The sequence below is a fragment of the Lutjanus erythropterus genome, chromosome 11 (genome assembly GCF_056507025.1).
Source record: "Lutjanus erythropterus isolate fLutEry1 chromosome 11, fLutEry1.hap2, whole genome shotgun sequence".
Lineage (NCBI taxonomy): Eukaryota > Metazoa > Chordata > Actinopteri > Lutjaniformes > Lutjanidae > Lutjanus > Lutjanus erythropterus.
This window is the reverse complement of record NC_139327.1, coordinates 23,036,234-23,055,061: the sequence shown is the minus strand read 5'-3', so window position 1 is coordinate 23,055,061 and position 18,828 is coordinate 23,036,234. Positions and strand designations below refer to the sequence as shown.

Below are 18,828 nucleotides of genomic sequence, written 5' to 3'. Positions count from 1 at the left end.
AAACAATGAATTGATCATCAAAAGAATAATCTGCCCTAGTTTATATATTAAACAAACATTGACCACTGTTGACTATCAACATAACCCTGTCAGAATGGTTCACAGCCCATTTCTGGATCTGGAACACCAACACCAGCACTGGGAGGTAGTGTTGCTCATAAGCTTTTATGTCAAGTCCTACACTGGGTGGCAGTAAAACCAAACCTTGACCAGGACTAAAATATGCTCACATCTGCCTGCCTGCCTGCCTGCATTACCGAAGGTGCTAAAGAAGTAAAAAGAATATATGTATCACAGAATTTTCTATGCTTTTACAGTTGACCACGTGAAATATTAAAAAGGGAGGGGGGTGGAGAGTTTAAAGGACTCTGAGAAGGCATGCAGGAAAATTGTGATGACTCACAGTTTGACTGTCCTTCAGTTGCTGTATGGAATGTATTAATCTGCACTTTTTATACTACACTCACAAAATACCTCAGGAGTTGAAAGTATTTTGTTCAGCTGCCAAATATCTACATATTTTTCTTAAACTCAAACTTAGCTATATTACATTGACATAATGGAATTTTTTGGAAATAAAATTCATCTATACATTGATAGTAATGCAATCTCTGAAAAGTTTAACAAGGACCTACTTATAATACACTGACCCAGTGTAATGTTATGTTAGATGTAACTTTAATATAATGGGGTTTTTTTTATCGAGTTCAACATACCACAATTATAAAATTAAACAGCTCAAATGTATGTCTGTATTATACAATAATGTGCTGATCTCATACAAATGCAGCCTTATTTGCAAAATGCTGTAGCAGCTCCGTGATTTGACCCTTTTTGTTATGTGCTCCAATAACAGTTGAGGAAGCCTGGGACCTCAGTCAACTTTCTCCTTTCTTGTTTCCTGTATTTGCTATTTGCTAGGCTCATCTATGTTGAAAAGAAACTCAAATTCTGAAGATGGTTAAAAGTTGTTTCTGGGGAACTTGTCAAAGTAGCATGTAGTCACATCTTAAGCAATGTCAACAAAATGATAAGTAGCTAGCTAACTGGTATCAAATGTTAGCTAGTTGCAGCTGACAGTTAATGTTTGCAAATCACTAACCATCTAGCTAGCTAATCTACATAAATAATTAGTTTGCTAGTTAGCTGATTTAAGATGTGATTTTTTTTACAGGTCGTCCAAAAACAGATTATAACCATCTTTGAAATTTGTTTTTCTTTACAATATAGACAAGCCTAGGGGAAACAGGAAACAGAGAACGAGAAAGTTGACCCCATGCCCACTCAACTATCACTGGAAAACAGAGCAAAAAAGGGGTGGGACTTAGGAAGGGACACTACATGCTACAGATGAGGTGAATGCGCACACACAACTAAAGAGAGCTGTATTGTTGTTAACATAAAATTGGAAACCGAAACTTTAAATAAAATGAAATCAAATTAAACTCAGTTAAACTTTCACTTTGGTGAAAAACTTAAAAAATTAACATTTATGAAGTCACTGACTCATTGCTTTATTCATTTCATGACAATCATGTGGAGATATTGAGTCATTTAATGCCAAAATCCTGTTTTTCACACGTTTGGTAACATGCTGCACTGTTGCAAACTTCCCATTCTAGAATGTTCTCACACAGTTGTCGTGGAGACCGTGCTTAGAATGTTAATGTCTCTCTGCAGCGCTGCCATGGCAACCAGAGAGCTGCGTTCCAGCTCCTGCCTGAAAGTGTGATAAAGAGAACGGAGAGAGAAACCTAGGGGTTTGTTTCCAGGACCTTCTGTTTGGGGAGGGGTGTGTCTGCTGTGTCATTCCTTATGTTGTGTTTTCCCAAGGGGAGGGGGGTGGCAAAATGTGAAGAGGTGCCAGACCTCCTGCTGGTGCTATTTATACACCTCCTGCACGAGCTCACAGTCAAGGTTGATAGAGAGTGCATGGTGCTGGTGTGAGTAGAGGAAGTTACATCATGAATAGCAGAAAGGTCGCCCTCTTCTGGACTTGGATGGGTACTAAAAGTGTGTGAACGTGCATGTGTGTGTGTGGAGAGAGATGGCCTGCATGCTCTCTCACAGCTCCTCTCCACCCATGAAGGGCACACACACACACACATGCACTGACACACAGTTTGTGTAGCGTGGTTTCGCAGCAAGGACAAGGGTGCCTCCTGCGATAAAGGAAAGCCTGGGGAACTCAGCTCTCTGATTTCAGCAGGATGAACAGCAGAGGAGTCTGGAGGAGATGACACAGACTGGCAGTCTCTCTATCTCTCTACACTGGCTGGTAGGGCCCATAGACTGGTTACATTAATGTGATATTGATGCTGTTGTTATTCTTATTAAATGCATGTTCTCTTCTGCAATTTTGTTTTCATGAGCTTAAAGGAGTCTTACTTTTACAAAAACTCTAGTTAAGATTCAAAACATTAAAATGTTATATTCTGCTGTTTTGATTTTGAGTCTTTTATACAGACAAACAACTGTAACTTACTCTAAAACTGCACCCAGCATTCCCTTTCATCTGTGTTCCAGGATTCCCACATATCCAGTATATCCAACATCATTCCAGGGTTCTTCTGATGAGATTTAGTCTCAGAAGTCTTCCAGTCCTTTCCACTGTAAGGTGACACCGCTACAGGAACACTTCATAATCTTCCTGTAATCAGCTGTTGTCTAAGGCTCTTAGCTGCTTGTATTTACACATGCCACATAAACAGACACACACACACGTGATGGTGACAAAGCCTTTTGTAGTTTATACTTAGCTTAGTTTAATTCAGTCACACATTTGAGAGAGTTTTGCTCTGTCTGGATAAAGTTTTTCCTCTGACTGTCCCCAGCAGTGTAGTACACAGTGATGCCACAGTGTACTAACCACACCATGGAGTACACTCTCCAATCCATTGTACTCAGAACTACGAAAAAAAACTACCTCCAACATGGGAAACTGCAATAGAATGGTCATTCAAGTCAGAAACTCTGGAAAGATCACTCTAGGCAGTTCGCTAACATAAACAGAAGTGATGGTCAAAAATACAGTGATGGACTACTCGATTTTGTCTCGCTCAACACGAATGGTATGTTATTTTAGAGAAAATGTGTAGGGCTTATTATTTCATCCAAATTTCAAACCCCTGTCCAATCCTGCTGGCTAACCCTTTTTACACAGATGTGAATTTGGCTCTGTTACTACCTTCGTTGCCAACTTAAAGGCGGAACAACAACACCCCCACCAGGCCATATTTGCTCCTTTAATACAGAATGGCTAGTTGGAACATTCCCACCTTGAACAGGCTGTGTAAAGGAAAGTGCTAAACTTATTTAGAGGAGAAAACAAAGTCTGAAGAAGTCTAACAAAGTCTTTTCCACAGTTAACAATTTAGGAGACGTGCTAATCCAGCTTTGACCTAGCATACTCACCATAGTTTGGTTGTCCTGCATGATAAGGGATTATTTGTGCTCAAATTTTACCTCTAAATGCTAACGCTCTTTGCTAATTTGGCAAAACTTACATTACTTTGGTATCTACAGTGATATTATTAATCAACAGAATCTCTAGCTGAAGTAACAAAAATAAAAACCATTTGTAATCAACTGTAGTTTACTATTAAGTAACTAAAGTTACTGGTTTATTGTTACTGAACCCATACAAACACTGTGGTCTTTTTACCCATAGGCCACCTGCACAGTTGTGTTGCTGTTCTGCACAGAGGCATCATGGGAAACATAGTCCAGTGCTGTAACACACTGTCAAACTACTTTAAGTGTAAAGATGCACCAGCCCAGGGTGAGCGAGAGAGATCCCCTCTGCTCTCCAGCGAAGAAAGCGAATGTGAGTCACCGAGCCTGCCGGACGACTTGGAGGATGATCTGTTGACCGTCTCCACTGGTGTGTCGAACCCGACCCTCGAACCGGAGAACTTCCTGTTTCCTGACATCATCCTGAGCAGCAACCTGGGAGGGGACGTGACTCTGGTGGAGCCGATGGTGTGTCTGCTGGTGTCGGAGGAGGAGGAGGAGGGAGTGAGGGCGGATGAGCGGGGAGCTGAAGCACCAGAGAGGGACAACATGGGGAGAAACAGGGGGTATTCTGAGGTTGAGACACAGACTGAAGTGGAGACACAAATTGGGATGGGGGTGCAGACTCAGACAGAGTCACAGGCAGACATTCAGACAGAGATACTCGTCTGCCATAATGAGACTGTGGAGAGAGAAGTAAACACACTAACTAATACTGGCACTACAAATGAGATGTTTGTGGATGTTTGGGAAGAACATAAAAAACTGAAACGGGTAGATATGCCCATGGAGGCACCAACAGAAACATCACAAGAGACACAATCTGAAATCACTACATTGCCATCTGATGTTTTTGTTGCGTTAGAGGTGCCAGTGAAAGTGGAAACACAGATGGGGAGGAACAAACTGGTCTTCGGAAATGTAGACAAGGAAGCTGAACAAGGACTGAGAGAGAAACACATCCACGAGGAACTGACCGCCATTTTAAAAAAGAGCACATCTCAAACAGAGCGAAATATCGAGCTAATAGAGGAGTTAAACACTGATGAAGAGAATGTCTTTAAGTTGCACCACATGCTGCCAACACAGGAGAACACTGAGGACAAAGAGCCAAACACTGAGTCAGAGTGTACCTCAGTGACTAAACACAATGTGAACAACCTGGATGAGAACATGGCAGCATCACAGAAGAACATTCAGCCAACAAAATACAGTCTCAACAAATCTGATATTGTGAAGAACTTTGCCCCTGCAGAGCATCTTGTAGACCCGACACAACAGAGTGTTCAGGACGATGAACCAATGGGACAGGCAACTCTGGTGTCCAATCAGAATGTAATTGAAAAGGACAGAAAAACAAACATAAATCTGTGTGAGGAAAATTTGCACCCATCAAAGAGGGACGAGGTCGATAACAAAACTGGTCCGCAGAATGTTTTGGAGTTAGAAATGGTCCTGCCACAGGTGGAGGAAGAGGAGGAAGGGGCTGTGACGAAGCAAATGACATTGTTTTCAGTGGACAGGCTGTTTCTGGCAGCACCACATGTCAAAGGTGCGTGATTTTATTTGACTGTGATTTTCTTTGCTTGAGTTTTTTCTGTAGAGTGTTTTTGTCTATATACTGTCATATTTAAACATGTGCGTAAGGCGTACTTGCTGCTTGTAAACTGGGCCTTCAGGCCATGACCCAATTCCTCAAGATAACAAAACAATAAGAATTTATCAATTTATCTCGAGATCAGGGGATAATTAGGGAGAACTTGAACATAAGTGTTTACTTCAAGATCAGTGTCATGACATGACTGAAAAGATTTATACTGAACACTAAGTCAAGGCATAAATGTGTAGTTTTGTTGCATTTTGTTTACATCATTAGAGCATCACACCCAGCGTCATCAGAGCATGCATGCAGGCATGGCACTCCTGATCTCCTTTTTTTCCTACCAGAATTCAAATTCTGGAAAAAAAAAAATCCTCCATATCACACAGCGAAGGTTCACCCCCACACCCTTACTTTGCATGTTCTGTTGTCAACAGTGCCTCCAAGTAAAAGTGAAGAAAGCCCTGAGGATGATCCCCCACAGCAATCTGATGCCGATAAAAGCAAACAACTCAGCATCCGTGACATAGTGGATCTCCAAGAGACCGGCTTCACTGTCAGAATTCAACCTCCCGGAGCAGAAAGTTTTGAGCTTCAGGTTCTGCTCTACAACTGTCATTATTATCTTAAAGATACGTCACTGTATTTTCATGTCTCTCTGAATCCAGACCCTCTGTTCCTCCTCTGCTCTCAGGTGGCAGGCCAGCTGTTGGTGGCGGAGCTGCACCAGGTGTTGATGGAGCACGAGATCACCTGCCACCGCACATGCTTCTCCCTCCAGCTGGGAGGCACCACGCTGGACAGCCTCACAGAGCTGTGCTCCATCCAGGGCATCCAGGACGGAGCGCTGATCAAGGTGGTGGAGGGTAACTGTCTCATCCTTTCTGTCTCCTTTCAAACTTGTCTTATTGTGATGAGTTAGTGTGCAGTTCTGTCTGGAGTATGACATTGTCAGGACTGCAGTGGTCACATCTGGAATTTCACATGGACCAGTACGTTGTTGCAGGGAAAATATTGACCAAACTCTACAGGTGTTAGACAGATTTCTCACTTGTCTAAAGATTGAATTAAAGCATAGTTTCTGACCTTGTTGCAGACTCTTACTCTGTGCGTGATGCACGTCTTCATCTCAGACATGTACGTGATCTCCTGAGGAGCCTCGACCCTGCAGACGCATACAACGGAGTGAACTGCTGCTCACTGTCTTACCTCAATTATTACACCAGAGGAGACAAGGGTAATATTATTCCCTCATTAGCTTCCACATGTTGGGTTTTGTCTGAGCATTTCTGTCAGTAATCCTTCAACCTTTTCACCCCCATGTCCATCCCTTCAGAGAGCGACGCTGTCGGGAACAGGCGAGCTGCTGAAAAGGAGTCTGTTGACTTCAGGCCTCCAGAATACATCCTCCCTGGTTGTAAGGACCGGCTGCTTACTCCACTGCAGCCTGTCAGAGATGACTGGAAGGTGAGATATGATTGGTTAGCATACAACATTCAATGAAACATGTATTCAGTTACAGTGAAGCAACAGTGGTATTTTATCAAAATATCTTTACAGCCATTACAGTGTCTGCGGGTTCTGACCATGAGCAGCTGGAACCCCCCTCCAGGGAACAGGAAAATGCATGGGGACTTGATGTACCTCAATGCCGTGACTATGGAAGACAAAGAACTCAACATCACATCTTCAACACGTGGTTTCTACCTCAACCAGTGAGTGTTGAACTGATCAGTCATTTGCATGTTGGCTAAGATATGAGCTCGACCCTTTCTAAGTCTCGCCCCTTTTTCCTCTGTGCAACAGCAACAGTTGAGCAAGCTGTGCATCTGGTTGAATCTTGTTCAACTTTTGCCTTTCTTGTTATCTGTATGTACTATACTTTTGTCAAAAATGAAATATTTCAACAGCTATTGAATGCATCATCATGAAATGTGGTATAGATATTAATGGTTCCCATGGGATAAATCCTAATTAGTAATAATAAGGAATAATGCAGGCTTTTCATCTCGTGCCACCAGCAGGTCAAAGTACTTTACTTATCTCATTAAATATCTTAACGTCTTCTTAATGGACTGGTACAACATTTTATAGAGATGTTCTCAGTTGAGGTGTTTGAATGACTTTGAATGACCCCATTACTCAGCGGTCAGATGGCTCAGTTGGTGGACCGTGCACCCCATGTGCTGAGGCTGTGGGTCCTCTGTCCTGCCTGCATCCCTTTGCTGCATATTGTTCCCCCACTTTCTTGCCCCCTTTCCCCTCTTCACGTCAGCTGTCCTATCAATAAAGGCATGAAAAGGACCAAAAAGTATATTTTGAATAATTATCCGATCACTTTTTCTCAGGCACCAGCACATAAATCTTTTCACTTATCCTGAGAAATATCTGAAACTCTTTCTGATGTCCATGTCTATTAGCATTATAAACATAGTTACAATGCCTTGTAACATGCTTATTACACAGCTTTGTTTAATACTGAATTCTGATTGGTCAATTAAAGCATTCTAAGGTCTGTTATTTCAGACCATTGTTATGTATAACTGGTCATTGCTATGAAGAACAAACTGTTGCTATGGACACAGTTCTGATCATAGACTCTGGAGGAGCAAAAAAAATCATAAAAATGTTTTTAAATCTATATTTTTATTATAGCTCTGTATAAGTAAGTTATAAGTACTCATAAATATTAATAATGCCTTATAAGAATTATTATAACATATATATATAACATATTATAAATATTTTTTGATAACTTATAAGGTTAAATAAGTTGAACAATTTCTTGCTTTTTTTTTTTTTTTTTTGCAAGAATCATATTGTATAATGTTTTAGATTAACCCTAACCCTAATCCTTAAAGAATGGTTAAATGAAAAGAAAACATTAATAGCAGGAGCATGTTTACAAAGGTCATTTCAAAATGTATCTAATCTTTTTCTTACTTAAGAATGCATTTTTCCGTCAGATAGAAACACCAGAAGCAGAGTTAGTATTATTTCATTGGGGAATTTTGTTACTTCACTTCAAGTGCCCAATTACCCGTTAGAGTAACTTATAATCAAATTATAGTGCATTATAACAGTGATTATAATGCATAATAAAATTATTATAATGTATTACAACTATGAGAATTATAGCATTCTATGATCCCTGCAAATAAAATTGAGTGAGTGACCAGCAATTATGCAGCATTATGATACTTGACCTTATAAGTCCTTTATAATGTATTATGATTATTGTTATTATGACTATTATGCACGCTTATAATGAAACTATAATTACATGGTGCTATAAGAGGATTATAATGCATTATAGGTATGTTTATAATGCATTATAGACATAGTGAATATTAATGAAATATCACTCATGGTTCCCAGACTGATATTCCTGTATGAATTAGCCATGAAATTTGGTATAGACATTTATTGTAATTTATTGTTAATCTCTTAAAGTTTCAATATAACTTTTCATGCTCTGATCACTGCAGGTCAACTGCCTTCAACTTCAACCCCAAACCTGCAGTTCCCAAAATCCTTTGCCACTCTCTAGTCGAGCTGCTGAGTCAAGCCAGCCCTGCTTTCAGGAAAACCTTCAGTGCCCTGCAGAAGAAGAGGTGAGAAAACTGACTGTAGTTAACATGGAAACTTCATGATGAAACAAGAAATAACAACAACAGAATAACAACAGAAATCTTCAGTCCCCTACCAGTCTTACTAATATAAACGTGTTTCTGTCGCTTGCTGTGAACCAGAGTTCAGCAGCATCCCTATGAGCGGATCGCAGCACCTTTCCAAGTGTTCACCTGGATCGCCCATCAGGGAGACCACACCCTGGACTGTGTCAGAGCGGAGGAGACACACACCAGTCGCATGGGCCAGAGCGAGCACACAGCTGGGCAGGTCGCAAACATGAACAAACATTTGAAATGCAGAGAAATATAATATTGCAATAAAGCACGGAACTTATGGCACATAATTACAAAAAAAACAAAGGTTTAATGATGCATCTGAGGCTAAATCATAGCGATGATGATATTTATGTCCACAGAGTCGGGACTGGAATGAGGAGCTGCAGGGATGCAGAGAACTCCCCAGGAACTCCCTCCAGGAGTGTCTGCACAGAGAAAGGAGCATATTCAAAGTGAGATCACAGATTTTTTACATCTTCTTTTCAATTTTTCTCCCTGATTAATGGTTAAAAAGCAGAATTGTGACTGTGAGATCATTAGATTAAATTCCTGAAGTACAGGACCTATAAAAATTGTCTTATCTTACCCTCTGTATCCTGGGTGGGTTCTTGATAAAGTCCTTGCAAGATAAAGGGGTTCTTGGAAGAACCCCCTGGCTGGGTTCTAGATAAAACCATTGGAGTATAACAGGGTTCTCGTTAGAACCATCTGGGTGACTTATTGTGAGCACCCTTAGAGGGTGGAAAGGTTCTGGATAGGACTCCCAGAGAGTGTTCTGGGTGAAACCATTATACCATAGAAAGGCTCTCTGCAGAACCTTTCATGTGTGGTTCTGAGTGAAACCTTTTATAGATGGTTCTAAGTATAACCCTGTATGTTGGATTCTCTATAGATTTAGGGTTCTAAGTGGAACATTTATAAAAGTTTGTGTTCAGTTTGTTTGCTTTACTAGAAGAACTTTTCCAGAATCTAAGTTTTTTACCTGCTATTAGCCCATAAGAGAAAAAGTAGTAAATTTCTTAAATCATCTGATGTTTGCCATATAATCACTTCAGGATCTGGCACCAGTGGAATTGTCTTGTTAAGTTTTTTAATGATAAATCTTTCTTGATTAAGTTTTGTTGCTCTTTTTAAAATCAAAGAAGAGAAACTAACCAATGTTTTAATCCCTCCAACCAGACCAACAGTGACTTTGTTGAAGCTGCAACACGAGGTGCTGTAGCTGTGGTTGACGGTAACGTCATGCCGTTAAACCCAGGGGAAGCACCTCATATGCAGATGTTCATCTGGAACAACATCTTCTTCAGCTTGGGGTTTGATATATCTGACCACTACCGCCCACTAGGGGGCAACACTGCTGCTCATGCTGCTGCCACCTGTGACCTGAGGGGAGCACAGGTAGAGATCCTGACAGAATACACCTGCATGAGTAGAGTAAGGTCTTTGGGATGCATTTACTTTCTCATCTGTTCAATTCAAAAGTATATTTGGTCCAGAAGGGACAGTAATACGCTCAGTAGTTTTGTATGGCTGGGTTGCACCAACAAGGATTCATTTTAAACCCAGTTAAATCATGATTATGTTGCACCAAAGTTGAAAACTTATCTTAAATTTAAATTTCTCTTTAAATCTCAATCTCAAATCCTAGATCCAATTTAATTCTGTTGTACCAAATCTTTAAATTCCTATTTAAAATGTAATCTGGTATAAAGTACAAAACAATATTATACAACATATTATAACATCAGTGTTTTAGCTGGTCACATTCTTCCCATCAAAACAAAAATATTTGTGTTTCTCTGCTGCAGGCATATGCATCTCTCGACATAGAGGGGCTTCACACACTTGGGACGGCTGTGGTGGATTATCGTGGCATCCGTGTTATTGCTCAGACGATTGTTCCTGGGATACTGGAGAAAAATCAGGAGCAGAGTGTCGTCTATGGCTCCAATGACTATGGGAAAACTGTTTTTACACACCCCAGGTAACACACGAAACAATAAAATCTTATACTTTAGGTATTAGGATGTTGATCATTAAATACAACATGTGATCAATCGTGACATTATTTTGCTCAACATTGTTCCAGATTTCTGGAGCTTATGGATAAAACCACCAAACCGCTAAGAATCCAACGTCACCAGGTGCTCGACCACAACAACACCCCAGTGGAGCTTTGTTCAGGCATCGAGACCAAAGGCATCCTGGGTAATGATGGAAGAGCCTACATCTTGGACCTTCTCCGAACCTTCCCCCCAGACCTTAGCTTCCAGTTCTTGGAAACAGTGGAGAGCGGGGAGGTGCCGAAGGAGTGTCGGAGTTTCGGTTACCCACAGCGACATCATCACAGCCTGGCCAGCCTGAGACCAGAGCTGATAGAGGCCTTCGTCCAGCACAGGTGAGGAGGAGGAGACGCAGCCACCATGTAACTATTAAACCAGCATAATTAATTGATCTTTGGAAGTATCTTATTGTTTGTATATCTGTTTCCTGTTGTAGATACGAACTTTATGTCAAGATGGTGTCCCAGGGGCTCATCCAACTGGAGGACCAGGATCAAGCCACAAAACAGAGCAAAGAGCCGAGAGAAGAGAGAACTGGAGATGCAACCAGTGCTGACATGGGTGAATAACCAGTTTAAATGAAGTGAAATGATGAAATATATTTATAAAGCAGGGGAAATTTAGCTATTCCACAGAGAACTTAGGCTTTTTCCACATGAAAAATGCATTTTTTTCCCTTTATCAACCATGTTGACTTCAAAGCTGACTTGGAGTTTCAGTCTCAGTGGTGGAATGTAACTAAATAGCATACATTTACTCAAGCACTTTATAGTACTTTTACTTATGTGGTTCCCTTTTCCCTTTTCCCCACTACATTTACCTGACAGCTGTATTTAGTGTTCACTTTACAAGCTAAGATTTTACACAGCAAAACATTAAATGAGTTCTTAAAGTTGGATGCATTGTTATAGATTAAACTAGTCAACAGTGTAAAAATCATTAGGATTTGTTTCACTTCAACCAACAAAAATATTAAAATCCAGCTTAGAATTAATGCATCAATAATAATGCACTATGTAGTGATATAAGAGGAGGACTCGCGGCCGTAACACGTGGGACGGACGCTTTACCAACTGAACCACCGGTTGATTTTCTTACTTTTACTTCGGTAGAGGATCTGAAGACTTCTTCCATCACTGTTCATTCCTGGCCTTGAAAACAGTTGAAAACATCTCAGCACATGATCCATTCAGTACCTGTGAAGGAACTTTAAGTTCTACTTTCAAGCCAATATGAACAAGAAGTCCTTAAAGTGCTCAGGAAAAAAATGAAAATTTGAACCAACACCATTCCACAAAATATGAGAAAACTCCATCATCTGATGAAGATCATGTGAAATGATAAAAAATAGCTAGAAGAGCTACTAAGTTCACCTGGTGATTTTTTTCCCTTAAATTTAGAATCAGCATTATATACCAGACAGTCAAAATATGTAAATATTCATTGTTAAGGTCAAAGAAATGTGATGAGCATTGTTTGGTTGTACTTTATAAATGAATAATGCATTTATATTTTACTTTTGTAGAGTTTCAGAGAAAAACTGTGATTATGAAAGCTTGTAAGACTGTTGGATCAGTGAGCGACTCCTGCTTTGACATCCGCTTCAATCCTGATGTTTGTTCTCCAGGTATTGAAAACACCTACACACACATACACACACACACACACACACACACACACACACACACACACACACACACACACACACACACACACAGAGTCTTCAATACATATATTTTTTACAAAAATCAGACTGGGATTGAACCGTGTATTTTTGCTGCAGGTGTTCGTTTCTCCTCCGAGTGTGTTGAGGAGGTTCAGACGCAGAGACAGTTGTTGTGGGATGCGGCTGCCTTTCTACTGTCCAGTCAGATTCCAGCAGTGGTAAGTGTTGCGTGGTGCAATAATGATTCAGTCTGTCGTGAAGTTTAAGATGATATCTGTAATTACACTGCTGCTCCTCTGTGTGTCTGTGTGCGTGTGTGGTAGCTGAGGGACTGTCTCAACCAGGCAGCGGTGCCGATGGATGGAGCGACCCTGACCTCAGTGTTACACCAGCGGGGTGTGAACGTAAGATACCTGGGCACCCTGCTGAGGGAGCTGGACAGTGTGGAGGAGGCAGGGAGACTCAACCACATACAGGTGTTTACTCCAGCTGTTATTAACAAGAAAACTGCAACTGCAACTTAAAAAAAAGTTAAATTTAAGACTTTCTTACCATTATGAATGCAATTGAAGACCTATTTAATTATTACTTATGGCAAAGAAGTACATTCACAGTTTGCATTTGTGGTTATTAGATCAATATTGGTTTTATTTTGCAGTTGTTACGGTGTGATCAGTGCAATTTTTCCCAAAAGCTAGACTGAAATTATTACAAATTTCTAAGAGTACTAGGAACTTAAGAGACTTTTTAAGGACCTGCAGAAACCCAGTATATAAAGTAATCATAGCTGTCCACCTCTTACTCTTGAATTTACTTTCACAATGATAAGATTTCAACTTGAATCACATCATTTTTCTGGTGAAACATTGACCGTCTAAACAAAAAAACTGACGTTCCTTCACAGAGAATTGCTGTCAGTGAAATCATCCTCAGAAGTGCAAAACACATCTTCAGGACATATCTACAGGTGACATGCACATATAATATATTTAAATAAAAGTTTGGAATCCAGCATTACTTTTCTAATATCGAGATATATCTGGTTTTGCCTCAGGATGTGGAACCTGCAGCGTTCTCTGCTGCCGTCAGTCACTTCCTAAACTGCTTCCTGAGTTCCTCCTTCTGTTTGCCGGACTCCTGCTCAGATGAGCTCCTCTCACGCCGCAGGAGTCGACGTAGACGGAGCCACGGGAGCCGAGTCACCATGTTGACAGACAGCGTGTGGGCCAGACTGACCCCCAGTGAGCTGTGGGACAGGATCAAGGCTGAGGCTGGAGATTATTACCACTACACAATCGACAGGTGTGTATGTGTGTGTGTGTGTGTACGTGTGTGTGGTTTTGCAACAGGATTTTACAGTCATCCTCTCTGTGTTTAGTGAAAGTATAGATGAAGTCATCGAAAAGCATGGCCTGCAGAGGATCTCCCTACTCAGAGAGATCGCCATCAAGACGGGCATCCAGGTCAGACATCTACCTAATACATTTACCTGTGAAATTAAGGGAAATATACTGATTTATGTGACCGACGTGTCACAGGCAGGAAGTTTTCTTGGATCAAATAAAGAAAGTAATAAGGACAAAAACTTTTTTTTATTCAAAACAGTTCTCTTTAGATAGAAAACTGACCTCACCAATAATAATCATATAATAATATAATATAATTTATATATATACTCACTAAACTTAAATTCATGTAACACCTTTAAAAACACAGTTACACATTGCTTTACACTGATCAGGCATAACATTATGACCACTGACACTGGGATATATTAGGCAGCAAGTGAACATTTTGTCCTCAAAGTTGATGTGTTAAAAGCCAGAAAATGGGCAAGCGTAAGGATTTGAGCGAGTTTGACAAGAGCCAAATTGTGATGGCTAGACGACTGGGTCAGAGCATCTCCAAAACTGCAGCTCTTGTGGGGTGTTCCCGGTCTGCAGTGGTCAGTATCTATCAAAAGTGGTCCAAGGAAGGAACAGTGGTGAACCGGTGACAGGATCATGGGCAGCCAAGGCTCAGTGATGCATTTGGGGAGTGAAGGCTGCTTGCGGAGGCAGTGTGATCTGGGACACAGGGCTCTAAAGAAATAACTTGGCTGACATTTAGACCTCAGTTCATGTTTTCTGGTCACACTTCTGATCCCAAAGAAAACAAATGCGTGCCTGCCAGAGTAACAACTAAGTTGTTTGTATGTTCACCTTTAAAATGCAGCTCTTCCCCTTCTTCCTTTTCTCTGTGTTTAGGTGCAGCTGAGGGAGTATATGTTTGAGTCTCGACACAGGCCGGCGTTTAGTGAGGAGGATGTAGTCAACATGTTCCCTGTGGTCAAACATCTCAGACCTACAGGAACAGATGCCACACGGCTTGTTCAGCAGGCACAGGTGGCGATACAGCAGGGTGAGACACACACACGTATAGAAACATTTACAACTTTTTTGAATACAGTTTATGTTTATAATTAGGGTTGCATGGTGGCCTCGCTCAGATGCATAAAGTGACTGACCGTTATCTGGACGGCCCATATGGAAAAGTATCTGTCCTGCTGTGCTATTGAGCGTGACATTATATCTTTACCAGCCAGACAGCCGCTTTTGGGGATGTGTGACAAAAAATGTTCCCCTACAAGCATCAACACAGTAAACACGACTACACTTGAAGGCCTCATAACTCAGCACATAAACACAAGTAGTTAGGGTCTCCTGGCATGTAACACAATGCAAAAACTTCATGCACCTAAGATCTGATCTGCACAGATTTAGACTTGCTGATTCATGTGATGACTGAAGACAGTTTGTTTTACATTTGACACTCATAGGCAATGGTTTGTGTTTGCTTTCAGGGCTTCTCAAAGACGGCTATGAGTTGATTAGCCAGGCCCTGACTCTGTTCAGCAGCGTGTGTGGGGTCCTGCATGAGGATGTGTGCATGTGCCTGCGTCTCCTGGGACGGATCAGCTACATCTTGGGGGAATATGCAGACGTAAATACGCAGTGCAATTCATCTCTACCGCAACCGTTTAGCTTGATATGCAACCTGATACAAATATGAACATTTGTGAGCTTTCATGACATTTTGTCTCCCTCCTGTCTCACAGGCTCTCAGCCACCAGGAGAAGGCTGTTATGAGCAGCGAGAGAGTACAAGGTATCGACCATCCACAGACCATACAAGACTATGTGAGTTCCTTGATTTCTTAATCAGTTCACATACAGACTGTTGGATCATAAGGTGTTGACTCTAATAATGTAATATTCCACTCATATCTTCAGTGTAAAAATTCTCCTCTTTGTGATGCAGGCTCACTTGGCCTTGTACTGCTTTGCTGGAGGCCGGCTTTCGACCTCCCTGCAGCTGCTGTATCGTGCTCGTTACCTCACCCTGCTTGTGATCGGAGAAGACCATCCGCAAATTGCACTGCTGGATGTAAGAGAGGCCTCATCTGCAAAGTGTTGCTTTCAGTCTATCTAATTTAGTTAGCAAAATATCCATTCAGTTGTTGCCTACCTATTTTAGTCCAACAAAGTGCAAGGACGGAAGAAAAGGAAAGAGAGGAGGAAGGTTTTTTAAAGTCTGACATTATAAGTATAAAGTCGATATATCAAGATTTGGTTAGTCACGAAAGTCAGATTAATCCAAACGTAAGAAAATCAGATTTACACTGAATAAGTTCAGTATAATTACATCTCAAAATCATCTGTTAATGTCTGTGTTGTGCTCCACTACATTAGAGTATGCTTGGTCTTGTGCTTCATGGACTGATGGAGTATGAGCTTTCCCTGAAGTTCCTACAGAACGCCTTAATTTTAACCTCTAAATACCACGGTGCCACATCCCTGAAACATGCACACAGGTGAGAAAAATCTAGAAATTCTTTGAAATAGATATTGTTATGATCTTCTTTCATTTCCTTTATATCAAAGTTTTAATGACCTCTCTGCCTCTTCATGTCTATCTTCTGTGCAGTCATCATCTGCTTGCTACCGTGTATGAGAGCAAAGGAGAGTTTCGATCAGCTCTGCAACACGAGAAAGAGACTTATTCTATATATAAGAGCCAGGTGTGCTTCAAAATGCTTGAATACCATTTTTGCCCTTTTTATGTTTATGCTATAGGTTTATGATTTTAACTGAGAGACTTCTTTGTTGCACACATGAAGGTTGGTGAGGACCACGACAGTACGAAGGAAAGCTCAGAGTACCTGAAGAGCCTCACTCAGCAGGCTGTGATCCTTCAGAAAGCCATCAACCATATCTACAGTAACACACCCAGTGCCTGTATTCCTCCTCCAAAGGTTTGTGTACCTCTGTAAATTCATGAATTAACACATCAATACATGCAAGCATTCCTGGTTGTCTCATCTGTGTTTCTCTGCAGTTTTCCACACCGAGCCTTCCCACAATCCTTCAGCAGCTCAACCTGACATGTGGAATCATTCTCATCCCCCTCAGGTGAACAGTGAAACAGTCACAGTCAAGGAAATAAACAATAAATGTAGTGTTCATCTCTAATCTAAGATTAGTTCTAATCAGAGATTAGCAAAACTTGGTTTTAAAATTAGTAAATCTTCTTTACAATTAAGCTCTGTAGCACAATTAAAGATAAATCTCTGTTTAGTACAAAGTAAATCCAGGTTTATTGATATAAACTGAAATTAAATAGAACTTATATGGAGATGCTTTCTTAGCCAAAATAATAAATAATAAAAAAAATTTCAAGTTAAACTTTCTCAAGTGCAAGTTTTAAGTAAATTCTGGATTGTATTTTAAAGTGGAGTCTAAAGTTTTGGTACAACATAATTAAATTTAAAGGCTTAATGGTTTGATTTAAACTTTCTTGATTTTCTTGACTTAAAAAAACAACTATATTATATGTATTTTGTATTTTCTCTCTAGTGCAAAGGAAATTGCTGACCTGAGGACTGAGCTGCAAGGAAAGGTTAAAGTTGAAGAGCTGGAAAATAAGACTTGAGAACTGCACACAACAACACTGTGGATAGGTACAATAGAAACTCCATATTTTCAGTCAGACTCCTGAAAATGACAATGGCAAATAAATTTGCTGGTGTTAATGAGTAGGTTAGCCTACTTTGGGCAACAACTGGACCCAAGTCACACACTGGATCAGCTGTCACCTTTTGGAAGAGGACTTCAGAAGAGGACTTCGGAAGAGGACTTTGTTGTCTGTGGAGGACTGGATGGCGAAAAGAGCCTCATCTAATGCAGTCCTACCTGAAGTTATGATGTAGCTCTTGTTTAAATATATGGGATCCATGAATGAACTCTGCAGGCAGTATCTTTGATGGCAAATATGTATTACTTAGGTTTTTTGTTTGTTTTTTGTCAGAAAAATGCATAAACCCAACATATTAAATAAAGTTATACTGCTAGAGGAAAGGACTAGCACAGTAGGTTTAGGCCTGCTTCTACTGAGAAAAAGAAACATAGCAACGGTGTACTATCCAAATTTGTTAGTTTTAAATGATGTGTGGTCATCTTGCAATCCCCTGTGTGTCCACTGGGTTTCACACTTGTGCCATGAACTCTTCTCAGAACATGATAGATGAAAGGTCTGTACCTGAATATTAAAATAATCTCTATGAGTCTATTGGATGTGTATTAGCAGTACATTAGAATTTAATCCACCTTGTCATTAATATGTAAGTGAATCAATAAGCATCTGAGCATATTATGTCTTCATTCTATGAGAGCAAGTCAATTAGCCATTATCTAAAGGCCTTCCAAAATTAGAGCATTTGAAAAGTTCAGAAACTGTAAGAGCTGCAAAGAGTAGTTGATTAATTGATTAGTTGTCAACTACTGTAGAAGTTGCTAACTATTTTGAATTTTTTTTTTTTAAAGGCATTTCTTAAGAAAAAAAAAGGCCAAATTCCCTGATTTCAGCTCATTAAATGTGAATATGATGTGGTTTGTTTAGTTCTCTCAGACAGTAAACTAAATATGTTTGAGTTGTGGACAAAACAAGACATTTGAAGACGTCACCTAATGCTTTGGGAAACAGTGATCAAAATTTTTCACCATTTATAGACCAACCATTTGATTAATTGAGAAAAATGATTGACAGATTAATCGAAATGGAAATATTTGTTAGCTGCAGTCTTTATGGTAGTTATTTAATCAAATAACTGCTATTTTATGACTTACAGCTGTTGATCTGAAATTGTTCTCTATACAGTCAGTATAAAATTATTATAGGTACTGGTATACTTTCAGTTGTGGAGCAGCTGCATGACCTGTCTCTAGATGACATCTTCACTACAGTCTGCCCTACTGCTGCT

At 40.3% G+C, this 18,828-nt stretch overlaps 1 protein-coding gene across 1 annotated transcript; it reads left to right on the top strand.

Moving 5' to 3' along the window:
• Positions 1 to 3,693: 3,693 nt before the first annotated feature.
• Positions 3,694 to 17,688, top strand: LOC146319087 (clustered mitochondria protein homolog). Its single transcript, XM_084730317.1, has 28 exons — positions 3,694 to 5,065; positions 5,551 to 5,711; positions 5,808 to 5,979; positions 6,210 to 6,350; positions 6,450 to 6,580; positions 6,674 to 6,828; positions 8,602 to 8,727; positions 8,866 to 9,013; positions 9,162 to 9,254; positions 9,982 to 10,200; positions 10,611 to 10,786; positions 10,892 to 11,200; positions 11,302 to 11,426; positions 12,391 to 12,492; positions 12,649 to 12,749; positions 12,855 to 13,007; positions 13,436 to 13,498; positions 13,586 to 13,833; positions 13,910 to 13,994; positions 14,778 to 14,931; positions 15,374 to 15,513; positions 15,629 to 15,709; positions 15,831 to 15,956; positions 16,262 to 16,383; positions 16,497 to 16,590; positions 16,690 to 16,824; positions 16,908 to 16,981; positions 17,426 to 17,688. The coding sequence occupies exons 1-28, from the start codon at positions 3,712 to 3,714 to the stop codon at positions 17,499 to 17,501; spliced, it is 5,064 nt and encodes a 1,687-aa protein (XP_084586443.1). The 5' UTR covers positions 3,694 to 3,711; the 3' UTR covers positions 17,502 to 17,688.
• Positions 17,689 to 18,828: the final 1,140 nt, after the last annotated feature.